At 39.0% G+C, this 19,575-nt stretch overlaps 1 protein-coding gene across 1 annotated transcript in view; it reads right to left on the bottom strand.

The window, feature by feature from the left end:
* Positions 1–2,056: 2,056 nt before the first annotated feature.
* The window catches only part of LOC150083252 (treslin-like), a 265,502-nt gene continuing 247,983 nt past the window's right edge, over positions 2,057–19,575 (bottom strand). The window contains exon 16 of the mRNA XM_090378450.1: positions 2,057–3,450. Coding sequence (XP_090234576.1) covers positions 2,057–3,450 — 1,394 coding nt within the window. The remainder of the gene's footprint in view (positions 3,451–19,575) is intronic.

The following is a 19,575-nucleotide window of genomic DNA, read 5'->3' as shown; positions in this document are numbered from 1 at the left end:
CTAATGTGCACATCCCGCATTCACAACAACAATTGCCTAGTTCTGCCCAGTAAATGTTTTAGCATTACGTACACATCCTTGTGCATGCACCCCTTTTGTCCAACATGACCACCTCCACACATTTCATTTTTAACGTTTTTATGTTTTATGTATGTATTTTCATAGTTGATGAAGAGATACTTAATCTCAATATCTACTTAAGTAAGCTAAAAATAATTTCTGAATTTTAATCATTAATTGAAAAGGTAATGTGGGAGCATTTTCCCCCTTCTTTTTTTGAAAGGTACCTGTCAGTTCCTGTTTCACCACTGCCAGGTTAAGAACCTCTATAAATATATCATATATACAAAGTACAAAGGGTACTAGGAAAGTTTTGCAATATGACACAACAATGAATCACAGGAAGCTGCTTGTTGCTGCATGTTGAGACATGTTCATACGTGCATAGTAGCTGCCGCGCCAAGTCGATGGGCTCAGTTATTCATTAGTAGTGAGAGTGTAAAGTGCTTGCGATGGCATCGTGGTCACGAAATGAGATAAGGACAGTTTTGCGGTATAATTTCGTGCGTGGTTTAACCATAGACCAGTGCTTAGAAGAAATGACTCTTGCACTAGATGATGATTGTCCACATCGTACAACGATATTCAGGTGGTATAGAGAATTCCAAAGGGGAAATTTCACTCTGGAGGATTCTGAGAGGCCGGGAAGGCCACGAACGTCAGTTACGGAGGAAAACGTTACTGCTGTGAGGAAAATGCTTGACGAAAACAGGCGAGTGACCTACCAACAGATAGAGGATACTTTGGGCCTAAATGCACCAGCAATTCGTTCGATTCTGCAAGATCATTTGCACGTGAAGAAACTTTGTTCTCTCTGGGTGCTGCATCAACTGACTGAAGAGCAGATGACACGACGTGTGACTTGGTGCCGGGAGATGTTAAAAAAGTTTGATAAGGGACAATCTCGGTATGTGAACAACATCGTGACAGGTGACGAGACTTGGCTGTACTATTACGATCTGCCGACCAAGGCTCAAAACAAAGTTTGGGTCTTTGATGATGACAACACACCCGTAATTGTCAGAAAATCCCGATCTGTAAAGAAGAAAATGATAGCTGTATTTTTCAAATCGAGTGGAATTGTGGAACGTGTCGTTTTGGACACGCAGAAGACAGTCACAGCTAAGTGGTATACTGAACAATGCCTGCCTAAAGTCATTGGATCTATGAAGAACTTGCGGCCAAAGTCAAGAATGGACACCTGGTACCTCCATCACGATAATGCTGCAGCTCACTGCGCCAAAGCCTGCACCGAATATTTGACCACGACAGGACTGAAACTTCTCGAGCACCCTCCCTACAGTCCAGACCTTGCTCCCTGCGACTCTGCACTGTTCCCGCATGTGAAAATGAAGCTAAAAGGGAGGCGGTTTTCCAGTGATGAGGACCTTCTACGGGCTTGGGACAACGAGTGTGCTTTACTCCCTAGTGAAACTTGGTAGAACTGGTTTAAAGATTGGTTTCGGAGGATGGAGAGGTGTATTGAATGTAGAGGAAATTACTTTGAAAAAATTAAATAAACAAAGCTGTATTGCAAAACTTTCCTAGTACCCTTTGTATGTAAGATAAATAAGTGACAACTACAGTTTTATATGGAACTCTAAAATATGCCATTCAGCAATTGTGGTGTTTATTTTTAATAATGGTAGTCTCATTAATGGCATATAACATTTTCTTTTTATTATTATAGTAAATCTACTGTACAATATTTGTTTTAAACAAATAAAAACTACTAGGCACACTTTAGAAATTGTTATTTGGAAACACTAAGCATGTACATAAACAATTTCTATATACACTGTACAGATATTTGCATTCTGGTGTAAACGAATTTGAGTTCACAAGATTTTATTTATAATAAAATAATGAATATAAAAAAATTAAATGACATTATTTCAGTACAGGCTATTTACAGAAACCAACCACATGATACAGATACCAGTATTCCGACATTGGTGGAACTTTCAGAAGTTAGAAATATTAATTTGAAATAATTTCACTGGTCCAGCAAAACTGGAGAGCTAGTAAGGTGTATAACACTAAATAATGTTGGAGGAGAGAAAACTCTGTCACTTTGGCAAGGTTTTCTTTGCACTGGAGTTTTTTTGATACTCAAATTGCTTTTTTGGGAAGGAGAAATTAAGCAACCTCCCAAAGAACAATTTTCATAATGCCTCAGCTTGTTTTTTCTATGGATTTTATCACTGCACGTGTCAGTGGCGTCTGTACTTGCATTAACTTGGAATTTTCTTTTTGATCTTTTAGGAACTTCAGATTTCACATTTCTTCTCAAATGCAGCCTCTTTGATCTTAATAAGAACCTTTTTCTTGTAGATGCATCAGAAAAATCAATGGGATGATCTTGGGAAATTTCTTTGTCCAAAACTGGTTTCTTTGATTTTCTTCTGGTAGATTCAAAAAAATTCCTTTTCACAGATGAAGGCAAAACAGAAGATGACTTGTTGTGTGGAATCTGCTTCATCTCACACAGTTCTATGGATTTAGGTAATGGCTGATCATCTAATACTTCTTTAGAAGACTCATTTTCATATTTTAATATTTCTTCTTTAAAATGAAGACAGCGTGATATATTTGATGAAGTATAAGGACATACCTCTGCCTTCAAATCACAAAGATCATGTGCTGAACTAAAAAAATCAACATTTTCTGAAAAACCGGGATAGCAACCTTTTTCTCTCAATGGATAATTTTTAGGATTTTCTTGCTTATCTGTTAAATTATGTTCAAAGTTCATATATTCAGGGTATACTCCTGACATAATTTCAAAGTGCCTTTGTTCTTCTGTAGTTAAACAGCAGCCCGAATCAACACTATTAAAATTGTGATGTTTACAGTGTACTGCATTAACTGAAAATTCTGAGATTGGGTTTGCTACACCTTTACAAAGGTTTATTTTGGCTTCATTTCTTGAATTACTATTTGGGCTATTATAAGGATAAAAATCTAGATTTTTTGGCAGAGATTGAAATGAATGATTACAACTGCTTTTTTCAGGACTAAGGAAATTATGGTTTTGCTGTGACTTTTCTTTTGTTACAGAAATATTTGTTGTCTTATTTTCAAAACCATGGTTTGGAATACAAGGACCCTTATGTTTCTCAATACGACTTCCAATCACTGGAAATGATAAATTTTCTCTGTCTTTAGATGCTGCCCAAATTGTTTTATTACTTAATAATGAAGGATGTGAGCCATCAGAAAGAAATTCTGAAAATATACTATCTGCAGACAAATGTAATGAGATTTTATTTTTACAGAATACTGACAGTTCCTCTTGCATCTTCCTGTGATTACAGGAAACTGCTTTATCACTGCTAGCATAAAATGACCAAGGCTTTTCGACATCAGAAAATGGTACTAAGCTGCCTACTAAAAATAAAACACAAAATCAAACTGAAATATACTTTCAAGGTTTTCATGATATTAAAAAATGTTAATTATAAGAGTTGTCTGATATAAATATAATTATTTAAATATGTGTTTCAGTGTTCCTTATAACATAAATGGGAAGTTAGTTTTTCAAACTGCATGTCACAAAAGCATGTGGAAGATCCCTTGGATTGTTGGATCAAAATTTGTAAATGAGAAATCTGAAATCAAGAAATGCATGCTGCATATTTGATATGGGCGTTTAATGGTGCATAACCTACACCAGCTATAGTGCACCTGTCCATAGGGATGTGTCAGGAAATAATTCAGAATTGAAGGCATTTCAATTTCATTTTAGAAAACTATTCAGAATCGATGATATATTCCAATTTTTTTCAGAAAGCTGAAAATTTCATTAATATTTGCCTGATTGCCAATAAACGTTGTTGAAGATTTGTTAAAGAAAGCAGGACTGATGTTCTGTCCTGTTGATAGTGAGGACAGCCAATAAGAGTATGTTTAACTGTTAGTTGTGCTGAGCAGTGCAGACAGTGAGGAGGATCATCACCTGTGAGTAAATGGATATGGGTCAGATGGGTATGCTCTATTCTTGCCCATGCAAGTACCACTTCTTCCCTTCTCGTTGTCTGGATGTTAGAGTGCCAAAATTTTGGTTCCTGTTTCAACTGATAAAGTTTTTTATTAGTCTGGGTGTGTCATAGTTCTTTCCACTGTGCAAGGCATGCTGCTGCTATGATGACATAGTCCGAGGCTGGAATATGGACAGAAGTTAAATCTAACATTGACGGATTTTTTGCAGATATATCTGCCAGTTCATTTCCCATTATCCCTGAATGTGCTGGAATCCAACAAAAGTTCACTAATTGTTGATGATGTTCAATTTTCAAGAGCAACCTCCTGATTTGGTTTAAAATGGTGATTTGTATAGAAGGGATTTTTCATTGCTCTAATTGAGCTGAGAGTGTGTAAATTAAATACTTTGGAGATGGGTAAAGATTCAGATTTCCTATAGCTAATTTTATTCCATGTAGTTCTACAGAAAAGTTGCTATACTCAGGCAGAAGGGAAGCTGAAATGATAGCAGAGTGAAACACTGCTGCTGTTCCAACAGCTGATTGAGATTTGGACCCATCGGTATATATTGGCAGGAAATCACAACATAGCTCTGAATATGACTTGCATGGGGTTGTTTCAAGTTGAGTCAGTAGAAGATTCTTACCCCATTGAAGAAAATAAGTATCAAAGTTCAGTTGAGGAGGGGGAGTCCAAGGTGGCTGAAAGTAATTCATTACCTGTTGACTATTGTGAAGAGGAACTTTCCAACTCTGTGATATTTCAAAAAGCTGTAGGCCTGCTGGCCTTATTTTATTAGGTTTATTTCTACAGAGATTAGGTAGTTGTGGATTGAAGAAGTATGGGTCAATAGGAGGCAAACAGCAATTTTTTATTTTAGCTGCATACTTTGGCAGTAACATTTTTCTGTGGAGGTGCAAAAGGGGTTCATGAGCTTCAATATATAGACTATAAGGTGGAGATGTCTTGAATGCTCCAAGTGCTATCCGTAATGCACTGAGCTGTGTAGGATCCAGCCAGCGTAGTACACTCCTTTGGGCAGAATCACAGACTGGAGCAGCATAATCTAAATGGGATCTATGCTCTATCAATGCTCTATATAATTGAAGCAACGAGGTACGATCTGCTCCCCAAGACAGGGCGGATAAAGCTCTTAGTATGTTGAGTTTTTTGAGACATGTATTATATACAAATTTAATATGGTCAAGGGTAAATCCCAAGAATCTGATGTTGTTGGCAATCGGAATGGTAAAGTCTGGCATGTGAAGTTTGGGACCTGTATGCAATTTATGTTGATTGCAAAAGTGTATAGCAACAGTTTTCTGTTGTGATAGATGATAGCCATTGACCACTGCTGTATTTTATTTAGTGATATCTGCAATTGACATTCAATAGATCTCATGTTCTAAGAATGGCAAGAAAGAGAGAAAGATCGTCAGCATAAAGGTAAGCCTCAACAGTATTTGTAAGTTCCTTTGTAATAGAGTCAATTCTAAGGGCAAAAAGGGTTGTGCTCAGTACAGACCTTTCCGGAACTCCTTCTTCCTGCAAGAATGTCGTAGAAGGGGAGTTAGAATATCGTACTTGAAAAGAATGACTCCATAAAAAGTTCTTAATGAATATAGGCAGATTGCCTCGTAGACCAAGGGCATGCAGGTCTCTAAGAATGCTGTGACACCATGTAGTATCAAATCAAATGCCTTCTCTATGTCTATGGAGATCATGATAAGGTGTTCATTTTTCACAAAAGCAATGCAAATTGCAGACTCAGCCTTGATCATGAGATCTAAGGCAGACCTGTTTTGGCGAAAGCCAAGTTGACTATTACTCATTAGATTTTGGTCTTCAATGATCCAAACGAGTTGTCTGTGGATCATTTTCGCAAGGATTTAAACAAGGCAAGTGGAAAGAAATTGGTCGGTAACTATAAGGTATGAAGGGATCTTTACCAGGTTTCAAAAAGGCCACAACTGTGGCATGGTGCCAAGACATAGGATAGATGTTTTCCAGAAATATTCGATTATAAAATAACAGCAGCAGCTGCAAATGTTTGTCATCAAGGTGCTGTATAATGATATAATATATTCTATCTGGCCCTGAAGCACTGTTGCGTGTTGTTCTAATGGATTGTAGAAGTTTCGAATGCTGAAGAGTCTGATTATATGGAAAGAGTGGATGGTTGATGGGTCGCTGTTTAGTGGTGATCTTGATTTTATGAAATTTCGGGGATAACTTGATGATGTTGAGACTTCTTGCCCATTCCAGGTGAGAACTGTGGAAGGGATGGTCGGAAACTTGCCAGAAAGCTGTCTAATTTTCTTCCATATTAATCTGGAGTCAGGATTCCTATTTACAGTAGATGCAACACGAGTCCAGGAATATTTCTTGGCTTGTCTTTGAATGAACTCGCTTTTACCCTTTGCGTTTTATAGTTAGTGAGACTGGCTGTGGTTTGGGATCATCAAAATAAATTCCACACTTTATTTTTTTCCTTCTTTGCTTTCATGCATTCGCCATTCCACCAATAATTAAAATGCTGTCGGGCAGGAGGATTTGATAAATTTCGGGATGTGATATATTCCGTCACTTCGTCTATGGGCTGTAATCATATAATTTCCTCATCCAGGGTGAAAGCTGACTGAAATTTGACCCAGTTGGCTCGATACAATTTCCATTTCCTGCAGTGTTGGGCTAATGATGGTTGTCTAGTGAGCAGATTACAAACAACTGGAAAATGATCACTGCCCATGGGATTATCCATAACAGATCATTCAATGATTGGAAACAGTATTGGGGAGCATACTGAAAGATCAATTGCAGAAGTTTGTCAGTTGGCAATTGTACGTGAGTAGATATACCAGTATTAAGAATGGTAAGGACTGCTTTTTCAGTATGGCAGTTTTATGGCATTCAGACTTGTTTGTCTTTTTTCGGAAATATAGGCCAACCAGTGTCCATATCTTCTCACACATATATTTCTAAAATCAGACCTTCCTGGTTGGATGAGTAATCAGTATCCATGGAGGTGTCTTGTATATTCTTTCTTGAATTAGAACTTTTACTATGCGAAGTATTAGCGATCACTGGTGAGGAAGGATTTTTCACTGGTTATTGTTATTATTTGGTTTTTAGGAGCATTGGCAACTAAGGCCATATTGCTCTGGGGATATGCGGTGGTCATTTCCTGACCTTTCCGCATCCTCTGTGCTGCTCCTGCCCACCTGGCTACGGAGGCACCTTTGTCACTGGTACTCTAAGGGGAGTGTTAATTGCCTGGTCTGAGTGCTTAGGGACACTGGACTGTTGCTGAGAGAGGACAGCTTGAGCCCAGTCAGAGATTGATATATTTGAGGGGACTGTAACATCAGTTTGGGTGGACACTGTTTGTTGTTTTTGTGCAATACTGGCATAGTAGGAGCAATTATTTTCCTCGATTCTTGACAGCTTACATTGTTCTCCACCTTATATTTAACAATTTTTTTTTTTTTTTTTTTTTTTTCAGTCTTGCATCTGTAAAGTTTTAGAATACGTAGGACGGTTGCCTCTGCAGTTGGGACAAGTTATTTCTGTTGCCAAACATTCAGACTGACTACGATCGGAAAATCCATGGTTGGGACAAACTGGGTTTCCTCTACACGTTGTCTGAGAGTGGCTATACTTTTGGCATACATTCCCAATCCTCAAGGGATTGGGAATGAACACAGCAAAGTAGATATCCTGCTTTTACTGATGACGGTAGGTTTGGGGAATTAAACGTAAGGATAAAGTTCCTGGTAGGTGTAAGGTTATTGTCTTTTTTAATTGTGATTCTTTTTTGCCGCAATAACATTTTGATCCTCAAGTTCTATAGTCATTTCATCCTCTGTCACGTTCAACAGATCCCAGCTACATATCACACCTTTGGATGCATTTAGAGTTGAATGAGGAGGTACTTTCACTGGTATCCCAGCAAAATTCTGAAGTTATAGCAGTTTCTCTAAATGTTGACAGTTTGCTGTTTCTATAAGTAGATTTCCAGATTGGAGTCTCTTCACAATCTTAGGTGATCCTGCAATACTCTCCATGTGTTTCTGGATGAGGAAATGAGATAATTTGCCAACAGGTTTGTCAGAAAGTGAGTGCATCATTATAAATGTAGGAAACTCTGTTGTTGGTGAATTTATTTTCAACCTCTTGGGGATAACTATTTTTCACAAATCAGTTTCAGTCTGATTGTGAAATTTCACAATCAGTTTCAGTCTGTGGCTGAGAGCTTGTCGGCTCTAAGGGCGAAAACACATTTTGTTCCATATTTGCTCCTTTTGGCCCTTGGCAGATCAACTTTTCCCAAGGTTTCCGGGTGCTGCCACGGGGAGGCCTGGCGTGACCAAGCGAAAAGTAATAGGGGGTTAGTAATAAAATAGAGAAAAAAGAATGGTGGCTTTCCATTCTTGCTCTGTACAAGTACTTTTGTAACAAGAGCTGTTATTAAATAAATAGATTGCTTATCGAAAAGAACTTAAAAGAATTATATATCACTTTTAGGAAGTTGCACTGAAAGGCACAAAGAAATTGCTCAGTCACAAATGCATGGCACCAGGAGCCAATGCATGCTGCATTCCTTGATTTCAAATTTGCTGAAGCAATGGCATCCTACTCAAAGCTTTGAGTTAAAAAAAAAAAAAAAACAACAACAACACTATCCAGTTTCAAAGCTTATATGACTTGAAGTCTGAATGACAGTAACTTTAAGGTACTCATTAGAAAAAACCAAAGAGAGAGAGACAAATCACAGACTTTGATTGGTACTGACAGAATGCTGCTTTTGGAAGCAAAAACTAATTTGCTTCGTGTATTTGCCTACAGTGCCTTCCCATTTAGGACAGTTAGTCTTAGGAAGAAGAATTATCAGCTTCTTCAAATTTGATCCACAAACCCACAAGATTTCATGAACTTTTGAACAACTTTTGAAACATGGAAGTAAAATGAATGACAAGGAAACAGTTTCAAAATTTACGTATTTAATTTATATCTCACAGACAGCAAATAAAATACAGTACAATAGTTCTGTTCTGCAAAATCAGTGTTGCTAAAATGTTATTTGGTCTCTGGGGCTTTGTCACTGGAAGTCTAAAACACTAACAGAACTGATGTTCAGGTCCCACTTGTGAGTAAGCTGACTGAATTACGGTTAATCTTTTTGTTCCGTAACACCCAAATCCTCTGCTGGTACCTTTGCAATGGTGGGACCATTAGTAACCATGAGTTACTAACAGTCCCACCATGTGCAAGGTCTGAAACCCTCACTTAGTATACTGAAGGTGATTATTCAGATGTGAACCAACATAAGCAGGGGATGAGGTGTGGCATTCACATCACAGAGAGGAATGGCTGACATTCTGTGTCCTGAGGCAATACTAGGTGGTTGATGATGCTCTTCATCAGGTTTAATATCACCATTTTGCTTACTGGAGGCTTGACCTGGCAAAAGTCGTGTTTAGTCACCAGAGCAAAGCTCTGCCCCTCCACCACCTCTTTAATTGTGGAATATCATATTAATGTCTTAGATTACGATGGGCATCATGGCAAGATCAAACATTCCTTACATTTCAAGGATTCAAATTTAAAATGGTTTTTGCAGCTGGCCATTAGGTAGTCCACCAAATCAAACCTATTGGTAACTTTTTGGGAGACATCTAGATCAGTCAGTGACTGGAGAAACCCAAGTAATGTGTACACAAGAGGCACTGTTGAGACCATGTTATGTCAAGGAGCTGGGTATATTCTTGCTGTGCATAGGCTATACCAAAACTTTCATTGATTTGTACACATTTACCCAATCTAAATTTATTTATCTACTGAATGCATCACAATAGTCAAAACTAACAGACATATCTGTGACAAAAACTAAGAAAACTCCCTAAAACATTCATTTCACAAATATACCTTGTCACAGTTCATTTCAATTATGTTGATTTCTGCCTACCCACTATTTCTTAGAGAATTTCAATTATTAGCTGGCTGAACCGATACTCATCACAGTTGCACAAGAGGTATTAGAACCTATAGTACTTAGTACTGTGCATGGGCTATAGGTTGAGAAGATGAAAGGAGATACTGGTGAAGAAGTGCAATGGGAAGATAATAGGATGGGAGGGATTTGTCACCCTTTTAGGAACTGGCTGGATATGAACAAATTTCCAAGCAGAAGAGAAAATGCCTTTGGAATAAGAAAGAGAACAAAGCGACACAGAAAAGGAGTGAGTTCAGGAGCACAGGTTTTTAGAACAAGTGAAGAAATACCATCAGGACCTGGAGCTTTCTTAGCATCGAGATTGTTCAAAATCCTTCTGACAGAAGATCACAGGAAGCATTGAATGGAGTGTACTGGGAATTGTAGGAGATGGTTTACCAAAGTCATCAATACACAAGTTGGAAGGACAGAAACATGCAAGAAGGCAAGCTTCATTTTTAGCTGAAGTGGCAATAGAACCATCTGATTCTGACAGAGGTGAGAATAGAGATGGGTAAAAGTTGCAGCCAATAGCTTTGGCAAGACAACAGAATGCTCAATTACCATTTGGGCTAGAAGCTGTTTTATAATCTTACCCGGTTCGAAATCTAGTTTGGACAGATAACTGCTTTACAATTATTGTGAGCTTTGGTGTTGGCATAAAATGAACCTGGAGATTTGGATACAAGCCAATTGTGATATGCAATGTTCTTATCTTGAACAGCCTTAGCACATTTATTGGAAAACCAAGGTTTAGATAAAGGACGAGATTTTAAGGTAGAGTGTCGAATAAAGGATTTCATCCCTACAAGAATAATTTCACTAATAGGATCTGAGCAAACGTTGATATCAGAAGATTTGAAACAGTAACCAGACCAAGGAAAAGAAATCTAGCAGATCATCCAATTTTGCATTCTAATGCCAGACAACACGAGGTCAAGAATGGCCACAAGGGAAAGGCTCCATTGGAGAAGATACCATTACCAGATTGTGATCTGAGATGCCTAGAGGACCACTCACCTGACCATGTTCTTAGAATGGTTGTTTGTGAGAAAAATATTATACGTGTTGGCTGTGTGCTTTGTACTATCTGGTATTCTGGTAGGTAATTGAACAATCTGTGTGAGGTCATTAGTATTTTTACCAGCTGGAGTTGCGAACATTAAATTCATCAAGGAAAATTACCTCACTGTTAGGAAAGTTGGACTGGAGAAAGTCAAAGAGTTCCAAGTGATTAGTGGAGATGGGAGAACGATAGAGGAAACAGATGAATTTGACAGAATGTGCTAGAGAGATTTTAAGCCAGAGAAGATCGAAAAGAGAAGAATCCAAATTACTACATCTCTGACAAGGAATATCAGAACAGACATATGCACAAGTATCACCTTTGAAAAGAAAGGAATCATACAGCGAATAATTTGGACAACTGAGATGAGCAGTGGTTGAATCAACTGATAACAGGATTCTGTCAGAAAATGTACATGGAGTTTGGCAGACTAAGTGGAAATGGACATCACTGAGATTAGAACTGAGAACATGTATATTTGTGAAATGAAAGAGGAAGCTTTTGGGAGGTTTAGATCTTTTCGCATATAAGTCTAATCTACAATGTTAATAACGATTCACGATATATTGAGTAGTAAGAAAAAGTGTGGAAGACATGCGGTATGAAGTAATGAAATTTTTGGATATGGCAAGAATATACCCAGCTTGTTGACATAATGTGGCATCGACAATGCCCCCCACATGCACAGTACTTGGACTCCCTCCAGTCACTATCTGGCAGAGTAGAGGCAGCGGGATTATACAGCAGCTCATTCAAAAGCCTCTTAGAGTTACTGATAGTTTTGGTCCAATGGAGTATCTAGTGGCCGGACTGCAAACACTGTTTTAGAGCTGTACCCTGGAAGCACGAGGAAAACAGTCTCTCTCTCCAAGATGTCCATCCTAACCTCAAAAGATATCAATCATACTGCATGATGGAAGAGATGGGGGGGGGGAGGAGGATGCATTGCTGGAGCTTTTCTCTGGAGACTAAACATGGGTTCCACCACTTCAAGCCTCCACTAAGCAAAGTACTGCACTGGATGATGGGTCATTATACCACCTAGTCAATCTGACTATTATAATAATAATAATTAATATATACAATAATAATAATAAGGGGCGATAGCTCAGTGGTTACGACACTGGACTATCATTCTGATGGACCAAGACTCAAGTCCCGCTGTGGCGGAAGCGAATGCATCTCCATTACACTGGAAGACTGGTATAATAATAATACTAAACATCGCAAAAGTCGCTTCAGTGGATCTACCTTACCCAAGGTTGAAGTGATGTCTGAGGCAGACAGTGTCGCCATCTGGCATCACTATCAAGAACTAACACTTTCAAGCCAATGCTACACAGGTCTACCCCCATAGAGGGATGATGTAGAAGAGAAATAATAATTATACTGCAGAGTGGTGCAGGATAAAGTCACTCACATTCAGGCCGTAAGCAGAGGAGTCGGTTCGAAAAGTCAGACTGTCTTCTGAAGAAGACAGTGGAGCAACTGCGCTGTCCCCCCGTATGGCTACTACGAGGGAAGGGAAAGACCATCAAGCCCAACCAACTGGAAGTGCTTCCTGCACAAGTGACCACCCAGGAAGGAAGAAAATGCCAATGCATGAAGTGGAGCTTCAAAATGAATATGTTCATCATGCAAACATACTACGAAGTGCTGTTGTTAGATCTGTTGGTGCATCAGCAAATAGGCTATAATGCACTGTCTAATATCTTTTTTTGTCTTACTAGTGATAGGGTTTAGATAATATATTTATTTATCAATTTTAGAAAGAGAAAAATGTCATTCATGTCTTCAAGATCTCCTATAACACACTGTAATGTTAACTGGTTGCAGTTATGAAAATGAGGAGAAAGCAATTTTGCTTTCTTTTAGATATAGTGGGCATTTTATGATTATATTTTTTTACTGTTAATGAACATAAGCAGTTACTGCATAGTGGAGGGTCATCGTTTGTTAATAGGTAGTAAAGGTCTGCAGGAGCCTAATTTTTTTTTATTTTTAACCCAGTCTGGCCCGACCCAGAATTTTAAAAAAAACTTTCAGATTCAAAATTAAATATTAATAATTATATAACAATAACAGTTATCGAAAATAATTATCAACATTAATTATATAAAAAAGAAAATGTAATAAATTTTCAATTTACCATAATTAATATAATTTCAAAACGAATATCGATATCCACCTCTACTTAAATTAAAAAATTAGAACTGACTGTCACTGGCAATTCTCACTGTGTGAACGATGTGTAAGCATTCCCCCTGTATTTCTAAATTATTGGTCAGTATTGGATATGGCAAAGAAGCGGCTGGAAAACGTCACAACTGAATGTTCTCAGAATTGAAAGTAGGTCAACACAAAACCTTGGATGTAGTAGACCTAGGGATTAACAGTATTACACTTTTAATAAATACTGTATACTGTACACATACAACTAAAAAGGAACTCATTGCTGGGGGACATAATGACTCATATACCCTTGATGTAAATTGCAACTATGCCTGCTTAAGGGTAAACGCTACTTTACTCATCAAAAATACAGACCGAGTCATTTAGATGAAAGAGTACAAATTTCGGTGAATTTTGGAGACACTGGCAAAGTGCATCTTATCAGTCAATTAAAAGTGTCAACAGACAACTAATACACATTTTTTATAAAAAAATATTTAAGAATTTATATATAACAAAATATATAAAAAAACATAACAAAATATTAAAACAAAAAAAAAAAAAAAATATATATATATATATATATATATATGTAGGAAATAGTCCGAAATGTTTGGAAATAACAATTCATTACAATTATTTGTATCCGAACATCGTTTGTGTTACACAGCCCGAACATCCTTGTTACTTGGCTTGAGGGTAGGGCCGAAGCCCAAGGGCCAGGCCCGGGCCTGTGCAGACCTCTAGTAGGTAGCTGTGAGTTAGGAATGTAGGACCGATGCACAATTTGGCTAGTATGGTTTCTTCCTTTCTGTTTCATCTCAGGCTAGATTGCCACTGTTTGGGTTCTCTCTTGATTTCAAGAAGTTTATTTGTTTGATCTTGCCACATGCATGTCCACTGTTCTTTGTATCTCAGTTTGATAATGGATTTATGATCAGTATAAGGAGTCCTGAAATTAGATGACATGACATTTGTAGAAATTTTAGCAGCTAAATATGCCTGCTTGTTTCCTGGGATTCCAACGTATCCAGGGATCCAACAAAATATTACGAGCTGTCCATGTCCATAAGTTCTAATAACTCTGCCCAAATTTTCTGTATCAGAGGAGGACTAGAGAAGGATTTACACTGTGGAGTATTAATAGCACTTAACGAGCCCATATATATGATGCATTGAGAATACAAGGCTTTATTTATATTCTATATGGCTAGTAGAATACCATATAACTCTGAGGTATAAGTACTGCATTCTGATGGGAGCTGTCTGGAGATGGTGGCATTTGGTAGTACTACAGCTGTACCAACTTTACTATCAGTCTTGGATCCATCTGTATATATTTGAATGAAGCTTCTAAACTCAGTGGAGTGGGCCCTATACATTTGCCTAATGTTGATATCTGGAAGGTTATTCTTTCTCCACTGCTGAAAATGTCCATCATATGTATTTGAGGCATTTGCCATGGGTGAGTTTCCATGCTAGTATCCTGTATTGTTAGTGAAATTCAGGTCCCAGTTTGTGAATAAAGCTTGAAGCCTAATGTCAGATGGTTTGTTGAAACGTGGTTTACTTTCATATAAGTGTCTCCATTTTGGCATGAAGAGATATTGACACATGGGATGATGTGGGAGACTGCTGATTTTGGCTGCATAAATTAATAGCAGAAGTTGTAGCCGAAGGTGTAGCAGCAGTTCGTAGGCTTTGGCATAGAGGCTTAAAATTGATGATACTACGAAATAACCAAGCTAGGGACTGATATGACGATGTACAGGTTGAGTGTGTGTGTGTGTGTGTTTAATGGTGCACAAGCTGCTATGGCTATAGTGCACCTATTCACAGTAATGTTAAGAAATAATTAATATGAAGCAAGTTCAATTTCATTTCAGCTCAAACTAATCATATTCGTTCATAAATTCCAATTTGTTTCAAAAAACAGAAAAGTTCATTAATATTTGCCTCCTCTCCAATGATATGATTTAATGTCATCGGTTCTCAGAGGTTAGCCACAAGTGCCGTCGGTTTGGGGGATTTGATAATGCTATTGAGTATTGAGCTGCAAGTAAAAGACAGGATGTGATATAATCAGTGACTTCACCTATGGGTTGTAGCTGAATAATTTTTTGGTCCAGAGTGATTGCTGACTGGAATTTGGCCAAATTGGCTTTAGAGAATTTCCATTTCTTGCAGGGTTGGTTTAATTGGTGGTTGTGTCGTGAGCAGGTTACAAACAATTGGGAAATGGTCACTGCCCACAGGATCATCCATAGCGGACCACTGAAAGACTTGAAACAATATTGGGGAGCAAATCGAGAGATGTTTGTTTTGTATGTTATTAGGAGCATTAGCAACTAAGGACATATTGCTCCGGGGATATGCGGTGGTCATTCCCTGACCTTTCCGCATCCTCTGTATTTGGTAGTCCAAATCGAGAGATCAATTGCAGAAGTCTGTCCAGTAGGTAACTGTATATAGGTGTGTGTGTGTGTGTGTGTGTGTGTGCCACTATTAAGAATGGTGATGTTTTGTTTATCTAGTAGAGCTTCAATCAGTCGGCTGTGTCTATCTAATTCAGAGGATCCCCATAAAGGGTGGTGGCCACTGAAATCCCCTAGCAAGCAGACAGGGGAGGGTAGCTGTTTAAAAGTTCTTCAAGATTATTATAACAGTAGGTATGATTTGGTAGGAGATAGACCGAGACTACTGTAAACGCAACCTGAGTAATCAGATGCACAGCAACGGCTTCAATTTGGCTTGGGAGAATGATTTGACTAGCAGGGATCTTTGAGTTAATCAAAATAGCTACACCACCATGAGCATCTGATGTATTCCGATCCCTTTGATAGACTGAGCAGTTTTTTATGGAAAGGGAAATTTGAGGAGTTAAATACACCGATGAGCCAAAACAGCTCGTACCCAGCAAGGCATGGATGCCACAAGATTTCTAAATGTCTTGTGGTATCTGGTACCAAGATGTAACCAGCAGATCCTTTAACACCTGTAAGGTCCATGGTTGAGATACCGCAGATCGGAGTTGCTGTTCGAACACTAACCATAGATGCTCCTGTAAGGTCCATGGTTGAGAAACCGCAGATCGGAGTTGCTGTTCGAACACTAACCATAACCTCGATGGGATTGATGTCTGCAGAATTTGGAGGCCAGGGCAATCTCATGTTCTGCGAACCAGTCTTGAGCAATCTGGGCAGTGTAGCATGGTGCATTATTCTACTGAAAAATGGCGCCACCAGAGGGGAAGACAGTAGTTGCCATGAAAGGGTGTACCTGGTCAGTAATGATTTTTAGGTAGGTGGTAGACGTCAGAGTGCCCGGCACATGGATGACTGGACCAAGGGTATCCCAGCAGAACATCGCCCAAAGCATGACACCACTGCCACTGGCTTGTTTTCATCGCATGGTGCATCCAGGTGGCATCACTTCCCCAGGTAAACGATGCACACGTACCTGGTTGTCCACATGGTGCAACAGGAAATGTGATTCATCGGACCAGACGACCCTCTTCCAATCATTCAAGGTCCAATTTTGATGTTTGCGTGCCCATTGTAAGTGCTGTCACGGTGAACTGTGGTTAGCATGAGCACTCGGAACGGCCTGTGGCTACGCAGCCCCATTTTCAGCAGGGTTTGATGTACTGTGTGTTGTGGCACGTTACTCTCGTTACCAGCATTCCAATTATCAGCAAGTTGCGCCACAGTCGCCCTTTTGTTGCCATGTACCATCCGGGAGAGCCTTCACTCACCTCTAGCATCGATGAGCCGTGGTTGTCCAACACCTCGCCGGCTGTTCATGGGTTCCCCCCTCCTTGGACCACTTTTGGTAAGTACTAACCACAGCTGACCGTGAGCACCCCATCAGTCATGCCGTTTCGGATATGCTCTGACACAGTCATCTGGCTATTACAATTTGACCTCTGTCAAATTCACTTAAGTCAGCTTTCCTTCCCATCTGAAAAAAAAGAGTAACACTGATTAATGGAGCTCGGTATCAGGTGTTTTTTATACTGTGTCCCGACCCACGCATGTCTCGTAGTTCACTGGCAGTTGCTTCAATTTGTATAACGACTCACTGGTCATAATGTTTCGGCTCATCGGCATAGGTCTCCTGCAGACAGAAACTAACTGGAGAGTAGCGTCTAATTAAGTACTGAATATCGTCAATGTTGCCACAAAAGCCTCTACAATTCCACTGTAAAATATAAGGCAATTCTTGAATTTAGAAGAAGCTGTACCTGACGTGGCTGTCTTCTGGCATTCAGGCTTTGGTTTGTCTCTTTTTGGAAATTTAGGGCGATAGTGTCCATATCTTCTTCTACAAATATTTCCAAAATCGGATCTTCCTATTTGTATGACTACTGTGCATTCATCAATCAGTCCTGAATTGTTGTTGTTGTTTGTTTGGTTTTTAGGAGCATTAGCAACTAAGGCCATATTGCTCCAGGATATGCGGTAGTCATTCCTTGACCTTTCCACATCCTCCGTATTTGGTCAGTCCTGAATTATCTTTTTGAAGTTAAACTAGCATTATTTGAAGTAGTAGCAATCATTGGTGGAGATTTCGCTGGTATCGCAAGAGGTGTATTACTTATTCTTTTTTCTAATAGCATCAGCAGAGGCATATGATGCAAGAAAGCTTGCTTTCTTGCATCATATGCCTCAAAAAAAAAAAAAAAAAACCCAACCTTTCCATTTCACCCATCCGGTCACTCGAAATGTTTGTCTAGTTCAGCCTTAAATTTATTTAAGCTATCAACTTCCACAACAACAGAAGGAAGTCGGTTCCAGCAATCAACTACCCGCTGGCTAAAAGCAAACTTCTGCACATCTATTCTACAACAGTCTTTCCTCAATTCGAATCTATGCCTCCTCAGGTTTTTGCTCAAACCATTCAAGGGCTTATACAACTCAATCAGATCAACTCACAGGTGCTTAGTCTCCAGATGCTGCAACTTGCAGAACTTAAGCCAAGCCTCTCTTGGTAACAGCACCCCTTTGTTCTCCTTAACCTTCTTTGTACTCATTCTAGCAACTCTACATCACACCTAAAATTAGGCTTTCAGGCCTGTACACAGTACTCAAGGTTGGCCCGACAATTGCCTTATACAAGGGAATAATCACCTCCTTGTCTCTGCTAGAAAAATTCCTATATATCATTGATAAAACTCATTGACCTGCTCTGGCAGCCCATCTGCACTGCTCAAAGAACTTCATATCTGACTACACAGTTACCCCCAGGACTTTTTCATTCTCCACCTTCCTGAGTTTAATACCACATAGTTTGTACGTTTCTCTTTAGTTACTGCTACCATATGCAGTACTTCGCATTTGTCAATGTTAAACTTCAGTTGCCACTTCTCAGTCCATCTGCCTAACTTTCTTAAGATTCTGTTGGAGCAGCATACTGTCTTTAGTGTCATTAACAACCCTGCAAACCTTTGTATAATCTGCAAACTTGGACATTAAGCCTGATATATACCTTCATCAATATCATTGATAAATACACAAAACAATGATGGGCGCAGCACTGAACCCTGGGGGACTCTACTAATAACATTAGTCCACGTAGAGCAGTGTCCATTTATTACCACTCTCTGCCATCTTCCACTCAACCATCCCTTTTTCCATTGCAGCAACTTGCCCTTAATGCCATATTGCTCCACTTTGTAAAGTAGTCTTCCGTGTGCAACAGTATCAAAAACTTTCCTGAAATCCAAGTATATGATATCAAAATTATTTTTTACGTCCAGTTCCTTTGTGATCACATCATAGTATCCAATCAAATTTTTTACACAAGATTTTCCCTTAACAAACCCATGCTGTGTCTGAACTATTACTGCAGTCTTGTCTAGATGATCCTGCAATGTTTCTTTAACCAGCAACTCCATTATTTTCCCTGGAACAGAAGTTAAACAAACACGTCTATAATTATCTGTGTGACTCTTTGAACCCCTTTGTGAATTGGGGATACATCTGCATATCTCCAGTCCATGGGGACCACCCCTGAATCTAATGATGCCCTCATAACTGTGGCTAAGGGTTTGCTAACTTCCGTCGCTGCCTCCAATTTTACTGGATAGAATCCATCTACCCCAGGTGCCTTTTTTATGTTTAACTTCAACAATTTCTCCTCCATTTTGCTCTCCTTTATTACAAAATTATTTAGCTCCCTGTTAGAATTTAGTAAATTTCTGTCCTCCCCTTCCTTACAGAATTCCTCATGCGTGAATGTAGATGCAAAATACTCATTCAGTTTGTCAGCAACCTGAGCAGGATTATCAACAGTCGAACCA

This window comes from Mastigoproctus giganteus, chromosome 7 (genome assembly GCF_048544385.1).
Source record: "Mastigoproctus giganteus isolate SK-2022 chromosome 7, ASM4854438v1, whole genome shotgun sequence".
NCBI lineage: Eukaryota > Metazoa > Arthropoda > Arachnida > Uropygi > Thelyphonidae > Mastigoproctus > Mastigoproctus giganteus.
Note: the sequence above shows the minus strand (reverse complement) of the source record. Positions and strands in the feature narration are given on the sequence as shown.